At 45.1% G+C, this 21483-nt stretch overlaps 1 protein-coding gene across 3 annotated transcripts in view; it reads left to right on the top strand.

The window, feature by feature from the left end:
* Positions 1-21274, top strand: part of BMP1 (bone morphogenetic protein 1) — a 59553-nt gene extending 38279 nt beyond the window's left edge. The window contains exons 12-20 of one of the 3 annotated variants that reach the window (XM_074209127.1): positions 115-310; positions 2088-2213; positions 2621-2781; positions 6775-6955; positions 11745-11870; positions 13585-13712; positions 14286-14499; positions 15602-15882; positions 20060-21274. In XM_074209127.1, coding sequence (XP_074065228.1) covers positions 115-310; positions 2088-2213; positions 2621-2781; positions 6775-6955; positions 11745-11870; positions 13585-13712; positions 14286-14499; positions 15602-15882; positions 20060-20194 — 1548 coding nt within the window. In that variant the 3' untranslated portion in view covers positions 20195-21274. Of the gene's footprint in view, positions 1-114; positions 311-2087; positions 2214-2620; positions 2782-6774; positions 6956-10994; positions 11364-11744; positions 11871-13584; positions 13713-14285; positions 14500-15601; positions 15883-20059 lie in introns of those variants that run through there. The other 2 variants (XM_074209128.1, XM_074209129.1) reach the window with 2 other exon arrangements.
* Positions 21275-21483: the final 209 nt, after the last annotated feature.

Raw genomic sequence — 21483 nt, forward strand, 5'->3', positions numbered from 1 at the left:
ATTATCTCCAAGTCCACTTCGTCTACCTTTCTAAGGGTTAGCTGGGGAACAGGTTCCTATGGCGCCTGAAAACTCCTCCTCCCAACCTGGTTCTGCCCTTCATCTTCCCTCTAGATTGAGCGCCATGACAGTTGTGCCTATGACTACTTGGAGGTACGGGATGGAAACAGTGAGACCAGCACCCTTATTGGACGATACTGTGGCTATGAGAAGCCAGATGACATCAAAAGTACATCTAGCCGCCTCTGGCTCAAGTTTGTCTCTGATGGATCCATCAACAAAGCCGGGTTTGCTGTCAACTTTTTCAAAGGTGCTACCTTCCTTTCTTCTACACAGAGTCTTTCATGTCTATTCCTAGAGCACCTGCCATCTTCCTAGGTGGTTGTAAGGATCAAATGAAATAATATTAAACTGATAGAGAAATTTAAGTTATAATTGATCCTTCTCCAATGAACTCCCTCATTATTCATCCATATATCTACCTCTTTTATTTGGTCTTTTGTTCATTTATTCAACAAATATTTATTGAATAGCAACTATGTACCCAGCACTTGTTGGGCATTAGTGCTGGCAGTGGGGAGAGGAATCTCTCAGATAATCTTAGATTTCTCTTGGGCACTCAACCAATTTTAACATTTCATAACACTCTGTGTTGACGTGTCATCCCCCTCTCATATTATATAAGCTCTTTAAGGCAGAAACTGTGTTTTTTTTCATCATTGTATTTCCAGAACCTGATTGATACAGGGCTTTGCACATAGTAGGTTCTAAATACAGCTTTGCTGAATAAAATTAATACATGAGAAATGTCTGAGAAATGTAAAACATAGTCCATACCCTCAAGAAATTTGCTCTTTAGTTAGGAAACAAGACAAGCACAGTGAAAAGTCAACCAAAAATACAAATCTTAAATGGTATAAGACATAATAAAAATAGTTGACATTTCTATGGGTTGCCCAAAAGTCTTAGTGCAGTAAGCATTAATAGCTTACTTAAGCTTTAATAGCTTAAAACCAGATGAAGTGAGTAGCTATAAAAGCTTAAACTTCACTAAAACTTTTGGGACACCCTGTATATATAGGTCTTTAATTTTTGCCAAGGGTTTTACAGACAAACATTTATTCAACACGACAACCCCGTGAGGTTGGTATGCAGACATTTTTATCTCCACTCTGCAGTTAAGGGGCTCAGAGAGGGCGACTTGCCTATGGTCACATGGAGGTGGGATTTCAGCCCAACTATCTCCCCTGACTCCAAGCCCAGTACCCTTTCCACTCTACCACACCTCTCCTCTGGGCAGGATATGCTCATTGCCAGCTGGCTGGTACACTCAGTGTTCTAGGAGTTCAGAAGAAGGAGAGGTCACTTTGGTTAGGGTGGTTAAGAAGAGCTTCCTGCATGGTTCAGCATCCCTAAATTATACACATAGACATGTAATCTATCCATAAGATGCACACAGATACATAGTTTATCCTTTTCACCCTCTGATACCCACTGCCTTGATCTCTGCCTTTAAAGAACAGGAGTTCATGAGTTTTTGGGGTTTTTTGCTTTTCTTTTATTTTGGTTTTTACATGACAATGAGATTAAGCGACTTGCCCAAGGTCACACAGCTGGATAATCATTAAGTGCCTGAGGTCATATTTGAACTCAGGTCCTCCTGACTCCAGGGCAGGTGCTCTATTCACTGTGCTACCTATCTGCCCTAACCTTTGAGGGTTTTTTGATAATATTATATACTTTATTTTAAGTATTTAAAAATATCATTGTGAGAAGAGTCCACAACAAGGGTAAAAAAGCTTTGGCCCTAAGAGATCCCTTTGCTTTCCCATAGGAGAGCTCTCCACTTCTGTTCACCCCTCCTCCATTAGAAATCATTCTTGGGCATATGTGACAAAGCCAGTGCAGACTATCTCCCCTCCCATGCACAGAAAGTGAGGGAGAAGTGAGGGAAGAACTTGTTGCATCATATCAAGAGGGGATTTGGAAGGGTCCAGAAGAGGCCTGTGTGAGAAGCTATCCACAAGCTCACAGACAGACCTCAGTCTCAAACTTTAACCTGTGGCTCTCCTTTCTCTCCCATCTAGAAGTGGATGAGTGCTCCCGGCCCAACCGAGGTGGCTGTGAACAGCGCTGCCTCAATACTCTGGGCAGTTATAAATGCAGCTGTGACCCAGGCTATGAGCTGGCTCCAGACAAACGTCGCTGTGAAGGTGAGCAGCACCTCAGTACCACCTTCTCCACCAACATCTATTCCCTCAGATACCAGGAAATGAACTCGTTATCAGGGATCATTCCCGTTACCCCTTGGATAAGTTCTTTCCTTGAAGACAGGGAAACTTTGACCTAACTTTCCATGTAGGAGCTCCTGAAGTTTCTGGAGACTTCTGTCATGCCCCTGAATCCACTAGCCCCATCTCTTCTACTACTCCATGCTCATCCAGTCCTGCCAGTCCAGGCTTGTGGAGCCATTGAGCATTTCTCTTTACATATACCTGATGGGCAGCCAGTTTCTCAGTGATGGGGGACAGGGCTTACCTCTCCCATGCTCTTTCCCCAATCCCAGGCCGGGGGACCTTGATATGTTGGCCTCTCTAATCTGATCTTCCCAATCCCACAGCTGCCTGTGGTGGTTTCCTTACCAAGCTCAATGGCTCCATCACCAGCCCAGGCTGGCCTAAAGAGTACCCTCCCAACAAGAACTGTATCTGGCAGCTTGTGGCCCCTACTCAGTACCGAATCTCCCTGCAATTTGATTTCTTCGAGACAGAGGGAAATGATGTAAGTACCAGTTCCAGTGCTCGGGCCATGGGAGGACAAAGAAGTCATGCCCATTCCTTTCTTCCCATAGTCTCCTAATATCCCATCTCCCTTTTTTCTTCTTCCCTTTACTTTCTACTTGTTGTCTGGGGGGAAGGGTGCAAAGGAAGTCTTATCTATGTAGCCTAAGAGAGAGAGACATCACTGCCAAGTGTATAGGGAGCTCGACTCAGAGCCAGGAGGTCCTAGGTTTAAATCTTATCACCTCTGACACTGATTTTGTGACTCTGAGAAAGTCACAAGCCCTCAGTGCTCACTGTCAGTTCTCTAAGACTTGCAGAAATGATGCCAACCCACTTTGGTAAAGGGAGTTTTCTTCTCTATCATCTCTTTCCTAGGCTCAGACAAGTACTCTTTGCTTAATAAATCTTTATTGCTGAGATCAACTCCCAAAGACAAAGTAATAGAACCCTGGGTATCCCCTTTATCAGAAAGTCCTTCTGTCTAACTTTTAAAAGTATCAATAACAAACCTGGATATTTTATTTTAATGGCAGTCTAAGTAGGGCTATATGAGAACCAGCTTGGACCAGCTAGCAAGAGTTGATTGTTAAATTTTCATTGTGAGTTTTACAACTTTGAAATCAGTAAACTACACAGAGCTTATTATTTTGATGATTTTTAGACTTTTAAAAATGATACAGAACTATAATAATTATGTAGATCAACTGAAAAGTGTCTACCATGTATACTTCCCACCCAGAATCAGTTGTTAAACATATAACAGCATACTATTGCATCTGCAAAGTTTGCATCTTAACTCTTATTTCTGCTCTTCTGACAATGTCGCTTGATATCTCAAAAGTGATTTTTTTTTATTCTAACCCTTAATTCTGCTCTTCTGATAATGTAGCTTGGTATCTCAATAGTGATTTTTTTTTTTGCATCCTAACTTTTACTTCTGCACTTTTGAAAATGCAACTTAGTATCTCAATGGTGATTTAGTTTTTTAAATTGCTGATTTTTAATTCAGATTCTGGTTCACTGTGACTTGTGAATCTTCTGCCAATATTACCAGTCAGCTCATAAGAAAATCTCTTATTCCTGTCCTATAAGATTGAAATTTACTGCAGCATCCTGTGTGCTCTGAAGCTTGTGCTCCATCCCCAGCTTACAGTCAAGGAGGGGTGTATTCCCCTGTCTTGGGCTTTTGGAAAACTCCTCACACTGCTTCATTTTGTCACTGACAGATCTCATCTAACATATATGCACAGTTTGCATCTCTTGAGGCAGCTAGGTGGCAGAGTGGACAGAGGAAACCTGAGTTCTAATCAAATAATTACTAGTTGTATGATCCCAGGCAAATCATCATTATCTGTGTCCATTTTCTCATTTGTAAAGTGGGGATAATGGTGGCACTGTTCTCATTTAGTGTTGGGAAGGGGAAAAGAATAAACACTTATCTTCCTCCCCTGGCCCTGTTAAACACTTTAGAAATATTATCTCATTTGATTGTCTCAACAACCCTGAGAGGTAGCCCAGGAAACTGAGGCAAACAGGTGAAATGACTTGCCCAGGGTCTCAAGTATTTATGGCCAGATTGGAACTTGTCTTCCTGATTCTAGCCCAGGGCTCCAACCATTGGGCCACAAGCTGCCTCTATGTTGAAATGATGGACTGAGATAGTATATGTAGAGTACTTTGCAAGCCTTAAGTGCCATTTAAATGTTAACTATTATTTTTGTTATTTCTTCTTATCTCCACTATCTCTTTCAGTCTACATCTGAAACTAAATGCAAGGTGGGAGGAATAGTGGATATTATTCTAGCTGTATGCTTTCCCCTTATTAGTTAGCCAGCTGTGTGGATTTGTGGAGATAATTGTGCTTAATCACAAAGATCTGGCCTTAAATTCTGCCCAGATTCTTAGCATTTTTCTGATTTTTAATAATCCCTTAACCTCTGGGCCTTTTATTTATTTATAAAATAAGGGAGTTGCATTCAATGATTTCCATGATCCTTCCCATGTCTATGGCTATGGTCCTGGGTTTCTTTGTGTCCAGACCTGGGTACTGTGAGCTTCCCTTTTAGTCTTGCTATATGAATCACTAATTCAGTATTTAGAATCTACTACCTTGTATAGATAACTCTGTGTGTGTGTGTGTGTGTGTGTGTGTGTGTGTGTGTGTGTGTGTGTGTGTGTGTATGAAATCTTCCCAATTAAATGGGCAGGGTCTCTGTAAGCATTTAGCCCATAGGTTCAAAAATGTTTGATTAGTTTATAAGATATGAACCCTGTTTTCAAAGGGTTTTCAATTTGGGATCAGCTAAAGGAACAGGATGAAGAGAGGGCTTGGGAGAGAGGTACAGGTCATGAAGATAGTCTGTTCTATATGGCCACTTCACAAAAATAGGGATTTGAAGCTGAAAGGGACATCATATAGTCTAACCTTGTCATTTTACATATCAGGAAAGTGAGACCCAGAGAAGTTAAATGACTTTTGTCATACAAATAAATTTTAGAGATGGAATTTAAATTCACATCCTTTGACCTCCAAGTCAGTGGAAAGAGCACTAGCTTTGAAATCCAATGATCCATTGTTGAAAGGGTTGTGGGAAATCTAGGACACTATTACATTGTAGATGGAGCTGTGAACTTAGTCAACCTTTCTGGAGAGCAATTTGGAACTACACCCAAAGGGCAACAAAAATGTACATGCTCTTTGATCCAGCTGAGTCTATACCCTGAAGAGATGATGATGAAAAAGGGTAAAAACATCACTTGTACAAAAATATTAATAACAGCCCTGTTTGTGGTGGCAAAGAATTGGATATCAAGTAAATGTCCTTCAGTTGGGGAATGGCTTATTAAACTATGGTATATGTATGTCATGGAACACTATTGTTCTATTAGAAACCAGGAGGGATGGGAATTCAGGGAAGCTTGGAGAGATTTGCATGAACTGATGCTCAGTGAGATGAGCAGAACCAGAAAAACACTGTATGCCCTAACAGCAACATGGGGGCGATGATCAACCTTGATGGACTTGGCTCATTCCATCAGTGCAACAATAAGGGACAATTTGGGGCTGTCTGTAATGAAGAATACCATCTGTATCCAGAGAAAGAACTGTGGAGTTTGAACAAAGACCAAGGATTATTACCTTTAATTTAGGAAAAAAAAACATTTCTTATTGTCTGATCTTGCTATCTCTTATACTTTGTTTCTTCCTTAAGAATATGATTTCTCTCTCATCACATTCAGTGGTGGGTGGTGGCGATGATGGTGGAGGGTGCTCTGTCCTGTTAACTCTGATGGACATCCCCTTTGCATTCTCTTGTCCCTGAAGGCCAGTACTTTTTGGAGGGCAAAGCTGATAACTTCCTCTCCAGTCTGCTCCAACCATCAGACACCCTCTGACTTTAAGAGAAGATTGATACTCTAAGTTGTTTACATGGAAACAGTGTAAAGATTGGCAAATTGCCTTCTATGGGGGTGGGGGGGGAGGAAAGTACGATTAGGGGGAAAATTGTAAAACTCAAAATAAATAAAATCTTTAAGAGAAGGAAAAAAAAAAAGAAATCCAATGATCCTATTTGGAAAGACCAGAATTAGCATTTGTGAAGCATCTTTTAAATAAGACAGTAATTTTAGCCCTTGTGTGGGGGCCCAGATATCCTTTTAACATTCTAGGACAGGGAAAAAGTCACTTATTTTTCCTCATCAGAGACCCTTCAGCAGTCTATTAAGCCTATGAACCCCTTTCTCAAAATCATATTTTTAAATATTTGAAGGAAATACTAAATTTCATTTAAAGGTTAGTGAAATAAAGATGCAAATTTTTCCCATTTGAATTCAAACACGACCCTGAAGTCAATTCCTGGACCCTTGTGGGGGATCTGTGAACCTTAAGTTAAGAACCCCTGTCCTTGTAGTTCAGTTCAGTGAGGGTTAGAGAAGTTAGGAAAGGGAGGCTTCCTTAGATGTGGGGTCTGAGCTGTATTTGTTGGGGCAGGTATGCAAGTATGACTTTGTGGAGGTGAGGAGTGGACTCACTGCGGACTCCAAACTTCATGGCAAGTTCTGTGGTGCTGAAAAACCTGAGGTGATAACCTCACAGTACAACAACATGCGTGTGGAGTTCAAGTCGGACAACACTGTCTCCAAGAAGGGCTTCAAAGCCCACTTCTTCTCAGGTAACACTGACATCCCTTGCCCCAGGGTCCCACATGACACTTCTCCCTCCATGCCTGGAGGGCACAGCTTTTCTCTCCCCGCCCCCACCTTCCTCCTGGCTCCCCTGGGCCCCCACTTTGGGTAGAACTCTCATGGTCAAGGGCCTGGCAGGCTTGGTTTTCCTGCCCCCCCCCAGGTGCAGAGTCAGACCTCTCACCCAGTGCTCCTTTAAGGGTTGGGGTTCTCTTGAGGCTTTGGGCAGCAGGTCTCCACCTTGGCTGGTGGTCAGGACACTGGCCAAGCTCCATGCAGGCCAAGCTGGTCCATTACAAGGATTTAAGAAAGAATAGAGAGGTAGTGTGGTAGAACCATCAGAGGATTGTTCTTGGAGTCAGGAAGACTGGGCACCTTTGCCACATATGAGCTGTGGGACACATAACTTCTTACTGTCCCAGACAGCCCTTTAAGGAAGTTAAATTCTGGGTATTTGCACTATTTGAGAGTTTGTCTACCAGAGTTCCCCATACTGATGAAATCATGAAATCACAGGCCCTGAACTTGGGGGGCAGGAGGAAGGAACAATTAAACATCTGCCCACAATTGCAGGAGAGCCAGATTAAGACACATGACAATAGATATTTATGAAATTCTTATAATATACAAGGCAATATCTTTGTTCCTTTTGCATCCATCTGCTTCAAGCCAGTCTATAGGATCTGTCCCCTTGCTGGGAAATATGGCTGCTAGGGGTTCCAGAATAATTCCCCCTGCCTTCACCTTCCCTGACCCTCCCAGTTTTTCAGTTAATCAATAAGGATTTGCTGAGTTCCTACTGTGTGCTCCATCCTGGACTAGCTGCTTTTTGGAATTTATACATGAAATGTAAAAGGCAGGATTCTGGTCTCAGAGAGCTGGCAGATCCACATGGAAACCAGACAGACTTAGGAATTGGAAAACAGGAGAAAAATATCATATGATCATCCAGGACTAAATTGTATGGAAAGGTGTTCAAGGGCAGGGAGAATCATATGTCTTAGAGCCACTGCATGTTAAAGGAAAATTCCTTTTTTCTATATATCCATCCTTTCCCACCTCCCACTCCCTGCCTAAATAAGAGGGCTTAGAAGTCCCAGCTGGTAACCAGGCTTATGTCTTATGGGAAAGGGAAAGGTGAGGGCAGGTGTCCAGAGGGAGATGGTCTGCTCCTCATGCCCCTCCTATGCTAGCCATACTCCCTTTGTCCATCCCCATCCCAATCCTATGCCTTCCTACCTTCTAGCCCCAAGTCCCAGGACAATGCATTCTCCAACACCACCAGTTGACTTCTCCCTATTCCTGGAGTGCCCCCTCCCTTGCCTGACCCACCTGACCACCATGCACCTGCTTCTTCTAGCCTGGCCTGCTTGGCATTGCCAGCTCCACTGCTCTGCTTGAAACACTCTCCATTTCCCATCCCCTGCCCCTTTCCTATTTGCTTGCCAAGATGCCCATTAATGCAACATGGACCAGACTGTTTTTCTATCCAAACCACACGTCACTTGGTGCCTGATGCCTAATGGAAGTAGCCAAAAGTGACTTTGCACCCACTCAAGGGATGATGTGGCCCTAGGGAAAAACCATTACCTGCTTACTTTTTGTCTCTCTTTGCATTTGTATTACTATGGTCTTTTGAAATGGGGAAAGGGTGTTCTTAAAATCCAAATCCATTAGGCCTGGATGCCAGGGTTGGCCAGCCCACGTGGATGGCTTCCTTCATCTCAGTGATGTGCCACCCTACCCTTGGTGCAAGAGACCTGCTGAAGAGCCTTGGCTGGAGGGTTCTTCCTTTGGTGCTGGGGGCATGGGGTGTCTGGCTTTGAAACCCCAGGAATGGGGCTCTTTGAACCATTTGGACACTCCCGAGGAGACCCTAGGCTGAGAAGCAGAAGACCCTGGAAGAATTACAGTTCAATCTCAGTCAAGCAAGATGCCAAGGGGCTTGCAGGCACTGCAGGGTGAGTGGTGCTTCCTCCTTCAGGCACATGTCCATCCTCCCTTTGCCCTTAACACTCCCATTTTCCTTCCCCTGGCTCAGAAGTGAGCCTCCCTCTTATCCTATCATCTCAGGCCAAAGTCCCAACACATGATAAACCTCATAGATCCTCCAGATCTCGTTTTCCTGACTGCCCTCCAAAGCAATTTGAGAGTAGGGGATAAGAAGAATCAAGAGTCCCCTAAAGAAACATCTTTCTTCCTTCTCTTTGAGCCTAGATGCCTTCACCTTGTCACAAGATCTAGAAAATTAGCCTAGAAGTTTCTGTCAATGTCTTTCTATGGCAGTTTTAGGGATGGCTTCCTCTAGATACTACATTTGTCTTCTGAAGTTCCTTCTGTGAGATGACAGGTAGTCTTCCCAGAAGTTCTCCCATTACTACTTATCCTGAGCAAGAGTCCCAAGGAGATGGAAGTTGAGCACACAGTCAGAGCTGAATGGTCATAGAAAAGATCCCCCTTAGTGGTGGGTGGTGGTGATGGTGATGGAGGGTTCTCTGTCCTGTTAACTCTGATGGACATCCTCTTTGCATTCTCTTGTCCCTGAAGGCCAGTGCTTTTTGGAGGGCAGAGCTGATAACTTCCTCTCCAGTCTGTTCCAACCATCAGACACCCTTGGATTTTAAGAGAAGATTGATACTCTAGGGTGTCTAAATTCATGGCATGAGAGCATGAGAGCCTGCTGACTCTTTCTAGCCAATTGGATCCTCACTTGGCAACCTGGTTACTAAGAGGCAGTTTGACACATCTTGGTTCTTCCTCTGTTTTATGGAGATTGGGGTGGGGGGAGAGAGAGAGAGAGAGAGAGAGAGAGAGAGAGAGAGAGAGAGAGAGAGAGAGAGAGAGAGAGAGAGAAAGAAGAAAGAAGGAGGGGGAGAGGGAAAGAAAGGAGAGAGGGAGGGGAGAAGAAGGGAGAGAAACAGGAAGAAAGAGGAAGAAGAGGAGAGAGAGAGAAAGGAGGACAGGAGGAAGATACAGAGAAAGAAGGAGGGGAGAGAGGAGAGAAGAGCAGAGAAAGAGGAGATAAGAAAGTAGAGAATCAGGAGGTGGAGAGATAAAGGAGGAGGAAGAGGGAGAGAGAAGGAAAGGAGAGAAAGGAAAGAAATAGGAAGAAGAGAGGAAAGGAGGGCAGGAGAGAGAAAGAGGGAGGGGATGAGGAGGGAGAGAAATAGAGAAGAAAGAGAAGAGGAAGAGAAATAGGAAAAAGAAGGAGAGGGAGAGAAGAGGGGAGGGAGAACAAAAGGAGAGAGAAAAGAGGAGGAAGGAAAGAAATAGGAAGAAGAGAGGAAGAAGAGGAGGAGGGGAAGAGAAAGGAGGACATGAGAGAGAAAGGAGGAGGAGGGAGAGGAGGAGGAGGAAAAGAGAGGACAGTGAGAAAGAGAGAGCATATGTGTGCCTGCTTCTATCTGGATGTGTTTGTTTCTATCTATGCTCCTCTCTGAATGTGAATCCATGTCTATTTGTGTATCACCATGACTATGTGTCAGTCATAGTGCGTCAGTGAAGTTGTGGGTGTGTCTGAAAGGATCTATACATCCTGGTGAGCATGGATCTGATATCCAGGATGCTCTAGAGACCCAGCAAGTGGACTAAAACAACAAACTAGCTTTTCCCAGGTCTCTCTAGTTCTCTCCTCCCTTTCTTCTTTCCCTTCTTCTCAAAGTCAATATCTCAATCTCATTTGTCTCCTGTCCTAGACTTCCTGGATCTCCGGTGTAGCAGTCCCTCCCGACAGCTTCTCCAGGGCAGGGAGGGTGGGACAGGTTACTCTGCCCTCCCTTTTAGGAGCTCCCCTCCTAGGCCACGGTTGCTGCACCCTTGCTTCCTTCCTGTGACCTGGCTGCTCCTGGATATGGCTGTCCTGCATGTCCCTGACCCTCCCCATCCCCTCCTTATGACCTCCCCTCACACCTATTTAATGTGCTTCTAAGATCCTGGATATGGTTTTCACCTGCTCTTCTTTCCTAACTCCCTACCTCTCCCTCCCTTTCCCCTTGGTCCCTTTTCTCCTTCTCTCTCTCATTTCAGAAAAAAGGCCATCACTGCAGCCACCCCGGGGACGCCCCCAGCCGTTCAAAAACCGAATGCAGAAAAGAAACCGGACCCCTCAGTGAGGTCAATGTGGCCTCTCCAGCCTGTTTGTTACTCAGGAACTTCACCTCGGACTAAAGGGGGGCCACAAGCCCCACCAACCCACACCTCAACTCCTTTGTTCCATCCATTCCGGCCTACATCTCCTTGTCCCCCTGCCCCGGCCGGACAGAACTGGTGCTCTCCTCTTCTCCCCTTCCCCCTGGGTGCTTCCCCACCCCATCCCCTCCCATATTGATGATGTCTGTGACATTTCCTGTTGTGAAGTAAAAGAGGGACCCCTGCGTCCTGCTCCTTTCTCTTGCAGTCTGCTTGTCCATGTGTCTGTTTTTCCACTTGTCCGTCTGTCCAGTAAGCAGGTAATGGTAGGGGGTCCCCACATCGGCCATTTGCATTTCCCTACTCCTCCCATCCCACTTTCTGCCTCCTACCTTCTCTCTCACATCATGGATTATTCCTGGGCTTCCCAGCTAGGCCTCCCACATCTGGTTGCTGCTTAATGCTCTGACCTCTGGATCCCATAACCTCAGCAGCTTGCCTGGCCATCAGGGAGAGGAAAGGCCAGCCGGACTCTCCTCCCATCCACAGGAGTCTAGTCCTTTGCTTCCCCGCTGCCCCGGCCCTGCCATGCAGGCCCCCAGCCCACAGAGAGGCCTTTGTGTTGTGTTTGCTCTCTCCCCCACACAGACAAGGACGAGTGTTCCAAGGACAATGGGGGCTGCCAGCAGGACTGCGTCAACACCTTCGGCAGCTATGAGTGCCAGTGCCGTAGTGGCTTCGTCCTCCATGACAACAAGCATGACTGCAAGGAAGGTAAGGTCTGGAGTGGGTGGGCCCAAGAATCAGGCAGGGGTAGCTGCCACTCCTTGCCCTGGCACCTGAGGGGTGGGCAAGAGAGAGGAGGCTGGGACTGGTACTGGCCCAGGCCACTAGAGGCACCATGGGATCCAGAGTCCTAGGCCCGGAATCTGGAAATCCAGATTCAGATATATTCCAACTCTGTGAGCCTAGGCCAGTCATTTAACCTCTGCTTGCCTCAGTTTCCCCATCTGTAAAATAGAGAGCATCATAGGACCTACCTCTCAGGGTTGTTGTGAGGATCAAAATAATATTTGTAGGGGCGGCTAGGTGGCATAGTGGATAAAGCACCGGCCTTGGAGTCAGGAGTACCTGGGTTCAAATCCGCTCTCCGACACTTAATAATGACCTAGCTGTGTGGCCTTGGGCAAGCCACTTAACCCCATTTGTCTTGCAAAAAATAAAAATAAAAAAAATAATATTTGTAAAGCAATTAGCATGATGTTTTGTACATAGTAGGCACTTAAATACTTGTTCCTGTTGTGCCAATAAACAGGAACGTTTCATTCCTTTGGATGTGACTAATTCTATTTTTATAGTTAGAACTAGCATTCTATCATGGTCTGAACCAAAGTTTTACCTTTGATTTAGCTGTATTAGGTGGGAAGAAAAGATTTGCTAAACTAGTTAAAAACCATCCACAAGCTACCTATGAAGACCAGCCATTTTCTTTTTTTTTTAATCTTTTTTTTTTTTGCAAGGCAAATGGGGTTAAGTGGCTTGCCCAAGGCCACACAGCTAGGTAATTATTAAGTGTCTGTGACCGGATTTGAACCCAGGTACTCCTGACTCCAAGGCCGGTGCTTTATGTACTGCGCCACCTAGCCACCCCGACCAGCCATTTTCTAGTCCCCTACTGCTCTTTGGAAATACCCATTTACTTTGTCAGTTGATAAGATTAATTGAAAATCCATTCATCATCAATAAAGATTAAAATAAAGTCCCTGCCCTTAAGAATCCTAAAATTGATCTTGAGAATTCTAAAATCTAATATGTGTAAACCTATGTAAACTAATAAATCTACATAAAACAACACTACAATGACAATGTTCAAGTCTTATAAGTCTGCAATTTCATTCTGGAATGGTGATGATCCTGGTCTCATTTTTGTTCTCACTTGTGATATCATCAAATTGTTCTGTGTCATTGGAAAAGATAATAAACATAAATTACATATATATATATACATATATATATATATATATATATATATAAAACCTCATTTAATCTTTACAACTCTATAAGGTAGGGCTATTATTAATCCCCATTTTACACATGAAAAATTGAGTCCGAGAAAGATTAAGTGATTTGTTTGGGGTCACAGATAGTGAGTGAATGAAGCAGGATTTGGAATTCCCCATCCACCTGTCTTTTTTTCCCCTTCCCTAGCAGAGTCTTTTGTTTCTTGGGGAGACCTATCCAACTGGGTATGACATTTGTCATCCTTTTGTAGGCTTGAGTTTGCAATACATGCCTTTTACAATTATTTGCTAAACCTGTAGCTGAAGTGATCATAACTGGAAGTAGGACCAACTAGCTAGACTTTCCCCCGAATAAGTGGATGACACAAAACTGTGTTTTCAAACAGAGAAAGTAGTTCTTTCCCAGGGGCTGCTCAGAAAGAATGGAGTTTCTGTCCATGCTGATCCCTTCCCCCACTTCCCCACAGCTGGTTGTGATCACAAGGTAACATCCACCAGTGGCACCATCACCAGTCCCAACTGGCCTGATAAATACCCAAGCAAAAAGGAGTGTACCTGGTCTATCTCTAGCACTGCTGGGCACCGTGTCAAACTGGTAAGATGCCACACGTGTACATGTGTTCTCCCTCCTCTGACCTCCTTTGGCCAGGACCCCCATTGCTCCACCTTCTGGAACAAGTCACAGGGCTGGGCCATTGATCAAGTGAGCATAGGAGGAAGAGTCTTAAGAGGTAGAGATAATGAGGAATATATTCCAGACATGGGAGACAGCCTGTGAAACACAGTATTTGGGGGACAGGTATCATTGTCCAGTTATTTTAATCATATCCACTTCTTCATGACCCCATTTGGGGTTTTCTTGGCAGAGATCCTGAAGTGGTTTGCCATTTCAAAGAGTGACACTGCTCAGCCTTCAGAATATGGTTGAACCTGACTCAGACATGTTCTGAGAATGTTCACTTTCTGTCTCCTCTCCCCCAGGGCCTGAAGCTTTCATTGTTTTTGCCATTCTTCCTTACTTCCCCCTCTAGCCACACCACCTCCCCACTAGTGCAGTCTATGAGCATTCTTGTGCAGGATCTTCTTATTTTGGGGGCTGGAAGAATACTACCCTATGCTCCTCCTACCCTTCTAGTTTATGCTTTCCTTCTATCTTCCCCCTCTCCAGACCTTCTCAGAGTTAGACATTGAGTCCCAACCGGAATGTACCTATGACCATCTGGAGGTATATGATGGGCGTGATGCCAAAGCCCCTGTTCTGGGCCGCTTCTGCGGGAGCAAGAAGCCTGAGCCTGTTCTGGCCACTGGAAATCGCATGTTCCTGCGCTTCTTCTCTGATAATTCTGTCCAGAGAAAGGGTTTCCAGGCTTCTCATTCCACAGGTGGGACTGGGACTTGGTTTAGAGGGGATGGGTCTTGGACTAGGCATCCTCATCCATTCATTTATTCATTTATTTGTTCATTCTTTCATTTAATTACTATTTATTGGGCACTATATTTGATATTATGAGAGATGCAAAAAATGTAAGAAGTGGCTCAAAATCTAATTAGAGTCAAGAGGTCACAATTTACATATATATGCATATATATATATATAAAAATATATATATATATCCATCCACAAAGAAGAAAACTGTGCCAAGTACCAAATTAGTACTAGAATCTAAATTTCTCTAGGATTTCTGATAAGGGAAGGGATCATTGGGGTGGAAGTCAAGCATTATTGGTCAAGGTCTTGAAGGATCATGAGACTTTGAGGGAAAGCACAGGTAAGGCTCCATGGAGGATAAACTGGAGGTGACCCCTCTGCAGAGGAGGCCAGCAGTGTAGTGCTGCCATCAAGTCAGAAGCTACCTGACTTGACTGTGCAATGATGCCTACTGGGAGCGTTGCTGAGTGGGGCTACTGTATTTATTGGTTGGTCAAAGTGGATTTTTTGCAGAGAGCTAAAATGGATGCTTAATATTTGTTGACTGATTTGAGCACATCCTATTACACACATTGCTTTCCCCCTCTTTCCATTATTGTTTTGACCCTTCTCCCTCATCTCCCTGTGACTTTGTCTTACCCCTGCTCTCACCCCTTCAGCCCCTCTACATCAGCAGTGTCTGGCCTCCTAGGCATGCACAAGGGGAAATAAGCAGTAAGGTGTGTGTGTGTGTGTGTGTGTGTGTGTGTGTGTGTGTGTGTGTGTGTGTGTATGTGTGTGTGAGAGAGAGAGAGAGAGAGAGAAAAGAGGAGAGGAGAGGAGAGGAGAGGGGAGGGGAGGGGAGGGGAGGGGAGAGATGAAGAGAGGGAGGGTGCGAAAGAAAAGGGAAAAGAGAGAGGGAGAGGAGGAGGGGGGGAGAGAAGGAGGAGGAAGAGAAAGAGGGAGGGAGGGAGAGAGAGAAAGGAAAGAAATAGAGGTACTATTAGCAGCTCCCTCACTCCTGTCCTGTTCACCTTCCCCACCACATCTCGGCTGTTTCCTCTTCCTAAATACAGAGTGTGGGGGCCACGTGAGGGCAGAAGTGAAGACCAAGGACCTCTACTCTCATGCTCAGTTTGGGGACAACAACTACCCTGGGGGCTCAGACTGTGAGTGGGTCATCGTGGCTGAGGAGGGCTATGGTGTGGAGCTGGTCTTCCAGACCTTCGAGGTGGAAGAGGAGGCTGACTGTGGCTATGACTACATGGAACTCTTTGATGGTTATGACAGCACAGCCCCCAGGCTTGGCCGTTACTGTGGCTCCGGGGTGAGTTCTTCCCCATCACCTACCTCTCAGGTAAATTGTCCTGAGGATTGTCTCTGGTCCCTTGACATGGGGTATATGAGTCTGACAGGGAAGGCCTGTCTGGGTTGAGGTTTGCTGGGAATGTAGTGTTAGGCTGAGATAGTTGGCTTGACTTATGTGTCACTGAAGCTACTAGAGAAACAGGCTGATTGGAGCCAAAGCATGAGGTTAATTGATTCCTGATTGAAGTCCTTGTTTGTATTGGACCTGCCCTGAGAAGATTTGAAACCACCAACTTTTAGGGAAGGAGGAGTTCTGTTTGCCCTAAGGGGTCAGGGCTACTTCTCTGCTGCCAAGTAGGCTCAGGGAACCTTCCAGTTTGGAACCAGGATTAGAAAGAGATCTGGAGCCAGGAGCAAGAAGCCTAGGCCAGTTCATCATGTGGGGAGGGTGTGGAATCTAGTAAGAACTCACCCTTTATTCTGTGTCCCTCTTGCTGATATATATAAAAAACTCCTCACCTTCTGTGAAGTTCATCCATCAGTCCAAGCTACCTTCACAGCACTTAAGAGCCCCCCCAACCCACTAAAATATATGTCTGAGATAAGATCAAAGCCTAACAGCCCAACATCGGTTTCATGTTTCCTCTTCTCTCCTTTAGAAAATTTCTTTTCTACATAAACCTTTATCCTTCTCTCCTCCAGTGAAATTATTTACCACTTTTCTCCTAAGCTCCCACCCCCTTCCATATACACACTCATACACTCTCACTCACTCTGACCCTCCCATCACCTCCCTGCTCTCTTGCTGTTCAGGGTCACCTGTGGAGGGGAGGGGGAAGCAGCCTGAATGCCTCAGGAAGAGTTAAATATCAATGTCTCTGCAGCAGCTGCTAGACAACTGGCTTTGGTAGGGCCTTTATGACAGCAAAGCTTTATTCAGCCTTTGTGTAAATGGTGAGGGGTTGGGGAAAGGGGAACCAGGGAGAAGCAGCTGTGAGTGGCTAGAGTTGGAGGGAGGTCCAAAGACCACACCCCCCATTCTTTCCCGGCCTGCCCCTCTCAGCTAGACCACCTGGTCTGGCATCTCCTGGCTACAGAGCTTTGTGGAAGATGTTAAAATGAGAGGGCAATGAAGGTTATAGTTGTCTCCTAACTAACCAAACAACCAGCTAACAGGATCCTCAGGATTCACTCCCCCCCCCCCCCAAGCCTTGCATACTCAGTGCATGCCACTCCTCAAGAGAACAGCCTAGACAAGGACAGATTAAAGTAGAATATTTGGTATTCTGTGGGGTCAGAGGTCCCTCACTGGGAGGAAGAGGCAAGCCAGATGTCCAGTGAGCAGCAGCCTGGCCAACATCAATGTTGTTTTGTGGATATCATCCCAAGTTAAGTTTGGGAGGTGAAGACAATCAATCATTAATCAATTAATAAGCACTTGTTAAGCAGCAACTATGTACTAAGTTCTGGGAAAACAAGGAAAGGCAAAAAAAAAATGCTAAAGCAGTGCTTGCCCACAAGGAGTTTACATATTAATTAGTATTCAGTATGCAAACAAATATGTACATATAAGATTCAGAGTAGAAGGATGGTAACTTCAGAGAAGTGACCCTGTGAGAACTGAGAAGATGGTGTCTGAGCTAGGACTAGAAAGAAGCAAGGGACGTGAAGAGACAGAGGTAAGAAGAATGTTCCAGGCATGGGAGATAGCTAGTGCAAAACCATGGAGACAGAAGATGGAATATCATGTGCAAGGAATAGGCAAATCAGCAAACATCCCTGGACCATTCTAGAGAGCATGGAAGAAAGTAAAGTAGAAGAGGACTTGAAAAGTAGGAAATGGGCAGGTTGTAAAGAACCTTTCTATTTGATCCTAGAGATAAGAGCCACTGGAGTTTGAGTGAAGGTCAGAAATGGTCACACCTACCTTTAGGAAAATTGATTTAGCACTTTGTAGAGTATGATTAGCGAGAAATTTGAAGTAGGAAGATCAACTGGAGATCATGGTCCAGGTGGGAAATAATGAGAGCCTGAGCTAGCCTGACCCCACAGAATACCAAATATTCTACTTTAATCCCAGACTGTCCTTGTCTAGGCTGTTCTCTTGAGGAGTGGCATGCACTGAGTATGCAAGGCTTGGGGGGGGGGGGGGGAGTGAATCCTGAGGATCCTGTTAGCTGGTTGTTTGGTTAGTTAGGAGACAACTATAACCTTCATTGCCCTCTCATTTTAACATCTTCCACAGAGCTCTGTAGCCAGGAGATGCCAGACCAGGTGGTCTAGCTGAGAGGGGCAGGCCGGGAAATCAAAGTGGTTGATTGAGAAGAGAGAAGGGAAATATATCAAGAGATGTCATGCAGGAAGGAAAAACAATTTTTTAGCAGTAGATTGTATATATGGGGTGAACAAGATGAGGGTTCAAAAGAGCACCCCTATACTGTGAACCTGAGAGGGTGATGGTGCCCTCAGAAGTAGTAGGGAAATGGTAATAATGAACATTCTTGCTTTACCCCCAAAAGGAAAACAACAACTAATAATAAAAGGAATGTTTAGGGATGTTCCAAAGCAGGGGGGCGGGGGAGGTCTTAGTAGGGAAAGTTAAGTTCTGCTTTGGATGTGTTGATTCTAAGTTGTCTGTGGGCCATTCAGTTCAAATGTCCAATAGGACATTTTGGAGTTGTGGGATTGAACTTCAGAAGAGATTCCATGACTGGAAATATAGATCTGAGAAAAATTTGCATAGTTATGATAAACTGAAGCCATTGGAGCTGATGGGATCACCAAAGGAGAAAAGAAAAAAGAAGAGGACCTAGAGCAGAAATTGTCCCTTCCTCTTTAAGAATGATCAGCTGATTCACCAGGTGGTATAATGGTAAAAGCCTTAGTTAGAGGTGGGGGCAACTTTACTTCCATCCTGTTTTCCTAAAGATAATCCTGGAGAGAACATTGTCCTGTTTGGTCTTTTCTAAGACACAATTGAATAAAAAATAAAAAATTTAAAAACAGCCAACTAGCCACATAGTTAAGGTTAGAAGCAGAGACCTGCCTGACCTCAGAGAATGTAAGACCTGGGCTCCATGCCTATCTCTGATAGCTATGCCAGATATGACCCTGGCCAGCCACTTAGCAGCAGGCAACTCTCCGAAGACAAAAAAAAAATGTTGATGATGGTGATGGTGTTAGTCGTGGTCATGGGAAGTTTCTTTTTTAGTAATTCACTTTACTGTTGAAATCTTAAGTTTAAAAAAGAATGCCTTTTTTGTAGAATAAGACATATTTTGAATCAATGGTTTCATTGGTTTTTTACAAGCAATCCAGAGAAGTTTACCAATGAGGAAAACAAAAGGAAGGATGACTTGCTCAAGCTTACAGAACTAGTTATTGGCTGAGCCAAACCCTGACTTGAGACCCCAGGGTCATCCTCCTGAGTCAATCTGTCTTGACCTTGTTCTTGTTGCCCAAGTTTCTTCTGCACTAAAGGGTCAAAGGAATTTGGTGAAAATGGTTTTATTGTTTTTGTGTTGTGTATGTGTGTGACACATCTCAGTCTAGGAAAAAATGCACATAGAAAGCTTAAGATAAATCTCATTCCCTCAGTCTACAGGTGATGAAAACAAGGGTGAGAGGAGAATAATATTGTTCAGAGTAACACAGCAAGATACAGAACTATAACAACTTGGGCTTCTTTATAGACTAAGAATGCAGTGTTTTTTGGTTGTGCCATGATAATTTCTGTCTTTTGCCCTCCTAGTAGGTCTGGAGTGAGTTAGGGATTCAAGCAAGGCAGTAGTAAATTGGAAAAGGGCACTGGATTTGTTGTGGAGAGCCATTCTTTCAGTGGCTAGCTGTGTAATATGGGGCAAGTCGTTTGACTTCTCTCTGAGTCTCATTTTTCCTTATCCATAAAATAAGGGAACTGGACTAGGAAGCAGGAAGACCTGGGTTTGAATCCTGCCCCAGACCCTTAGTTACCGAGTGACCCTGAAACAAGGCATTTTAAAGACTCACTTTTCTAACCCATAAAATGGGAGGGTAGAACTCAGTAACCTTAAATGTCCACTACAACTCTAAATCCATGATCCTGTGATTCCACTCTCTCAAGGAAGGACTCTCTCAAGGAAGGACTCCCTTGTGAAGCCTCTCAAGGGACATAGGTGTCCCTTTAGAGGAGTCCTGGGGAAAAGATCTGTCTCCAGTCCTCACCCCTGACCCCTGTTTCCCAATAGCCCCCAGAGGAGGTGTACTCAGCTGGAGATTCGGTCCTGGTGAGATTCCACTCTGATGACACCATCAACAAAAAAGGATTCCATCTTCGCTATACCAGCACCAAGTTCCAGGACACCCTTCACAGCAGGAAATGAGCGGGAAGTGACCTGTCCCTTCATCTCCAGAGGGAAGAGGAAGCCTTCCTCCCCCTCCCCTTGGGGTTGGAAGAAGGGGACAGAGGGAGGCCATTCCCTTTCCTCTCTTGAGCCACAGCCTCCAGCTTGGATACCCAGTTGAGAGTCTGGGGGTAGGGAAACCAAGCTTCTCTCTAAATGACTTCCCCTGCTGCTCTTCTCTCCTCTCTTGTACCTGCCCTGTGACGGAGAGTAGAGGTGGCCCAGGAGATGAAGGTTTCACGGAGACTTTGGAAGACATCTGCGTTCTCCAAGCAGCACCCCTTCCCCACAACCTCCCCTCCACTGTGATCTGGGAGGGGCTCGCTTGGAGAGGAAGACTCCCCCCTCTTTCTTGTGCCTCTCACTCCAAATTATACTCTGTATAGTCAGTGTCAAACTCCTCATTTGTAACGCACCAGCAAACCCAGCCCTCCTCCTCTGCCCTTCCCCCACTTCATCTTGCTGTTATTCTTAAGCTCTGGTTTCAGAGCGAGCCTGTCCAGTGGGCAGTGCTGAGGGAGGTAATGGAGGTGGGGATGGGGAAGTGGGGAGACGGGGCAGTGGAGGGGCCTCTTTTTTTCCCTGGGGCAGTGAGGTCAGCCATCTGGGGATACCCCAGCCAATAAACTGAAAGTGTTACAACCAATGTACTCACTAACCTTGCCAGATGTGCCTCCACGGCACACGCGTGCCTGGGGGGCTTTACTGATTCCAGATGTGTGGGCTTGCTGTGTGTCTGATGCTGGAAGGGAGGGAGTCTGGACACCTGGTTTCTCTGGCCAGTGCTCTTGGGTCCCCTGGGGCTGTTATTTCAAACATGGTGGCAGACGACTACACACCCAATATCACAACTTAGACATAACTAGCACATGCAATATACACTGGCATGTAAAAATACATGCCCACCAGAGCATACAAAGCCTTCATCCACTGGCACCCCCTTCCCCCACCTTGTTGAACCACTGGCAATAAGAATGAGCCCCTAGGGAGATTATGTACTGAGAGTTGAGGGGGTGTTGTAAAGGATGGGGGAAGTAAGTTTCTTTGTCAATCTGGATTTTTCCATCCCTGAATGTGGTGTGTGTGTGTGTGTGTGTGTGTGTGTATGTGTGTATGAGAGAGAGAGAGAGAGAGAGAGAGAGAGGGAGAGAAAGAGAGAGAGAGAGAGGGGTGGGGGGAGGGAGAGGAATGTGGGTTAGCTTTCTAATCTTGAGAATCAAACCAAATCCAGGCAAGAAGCAGCCTGGATTGAGCTGGAAAGACTAACT

This window comes from Macrotis lagotis, chromosome 1 (assembly GCF_037893015.1).
Source record: "Macrotis lagotis isolate mMagLag1 chromosome 1, bilby.v1.9.chrom.fasta, whole genome shotgun sequence".
Taxonomy (NCBI): domain Eukaryota; kingdom Metazoa; phylum Chordata; class Mammalia; order Peramelemorphia; family Peramelidae; genus Macrotis; species Macrotis lagotis.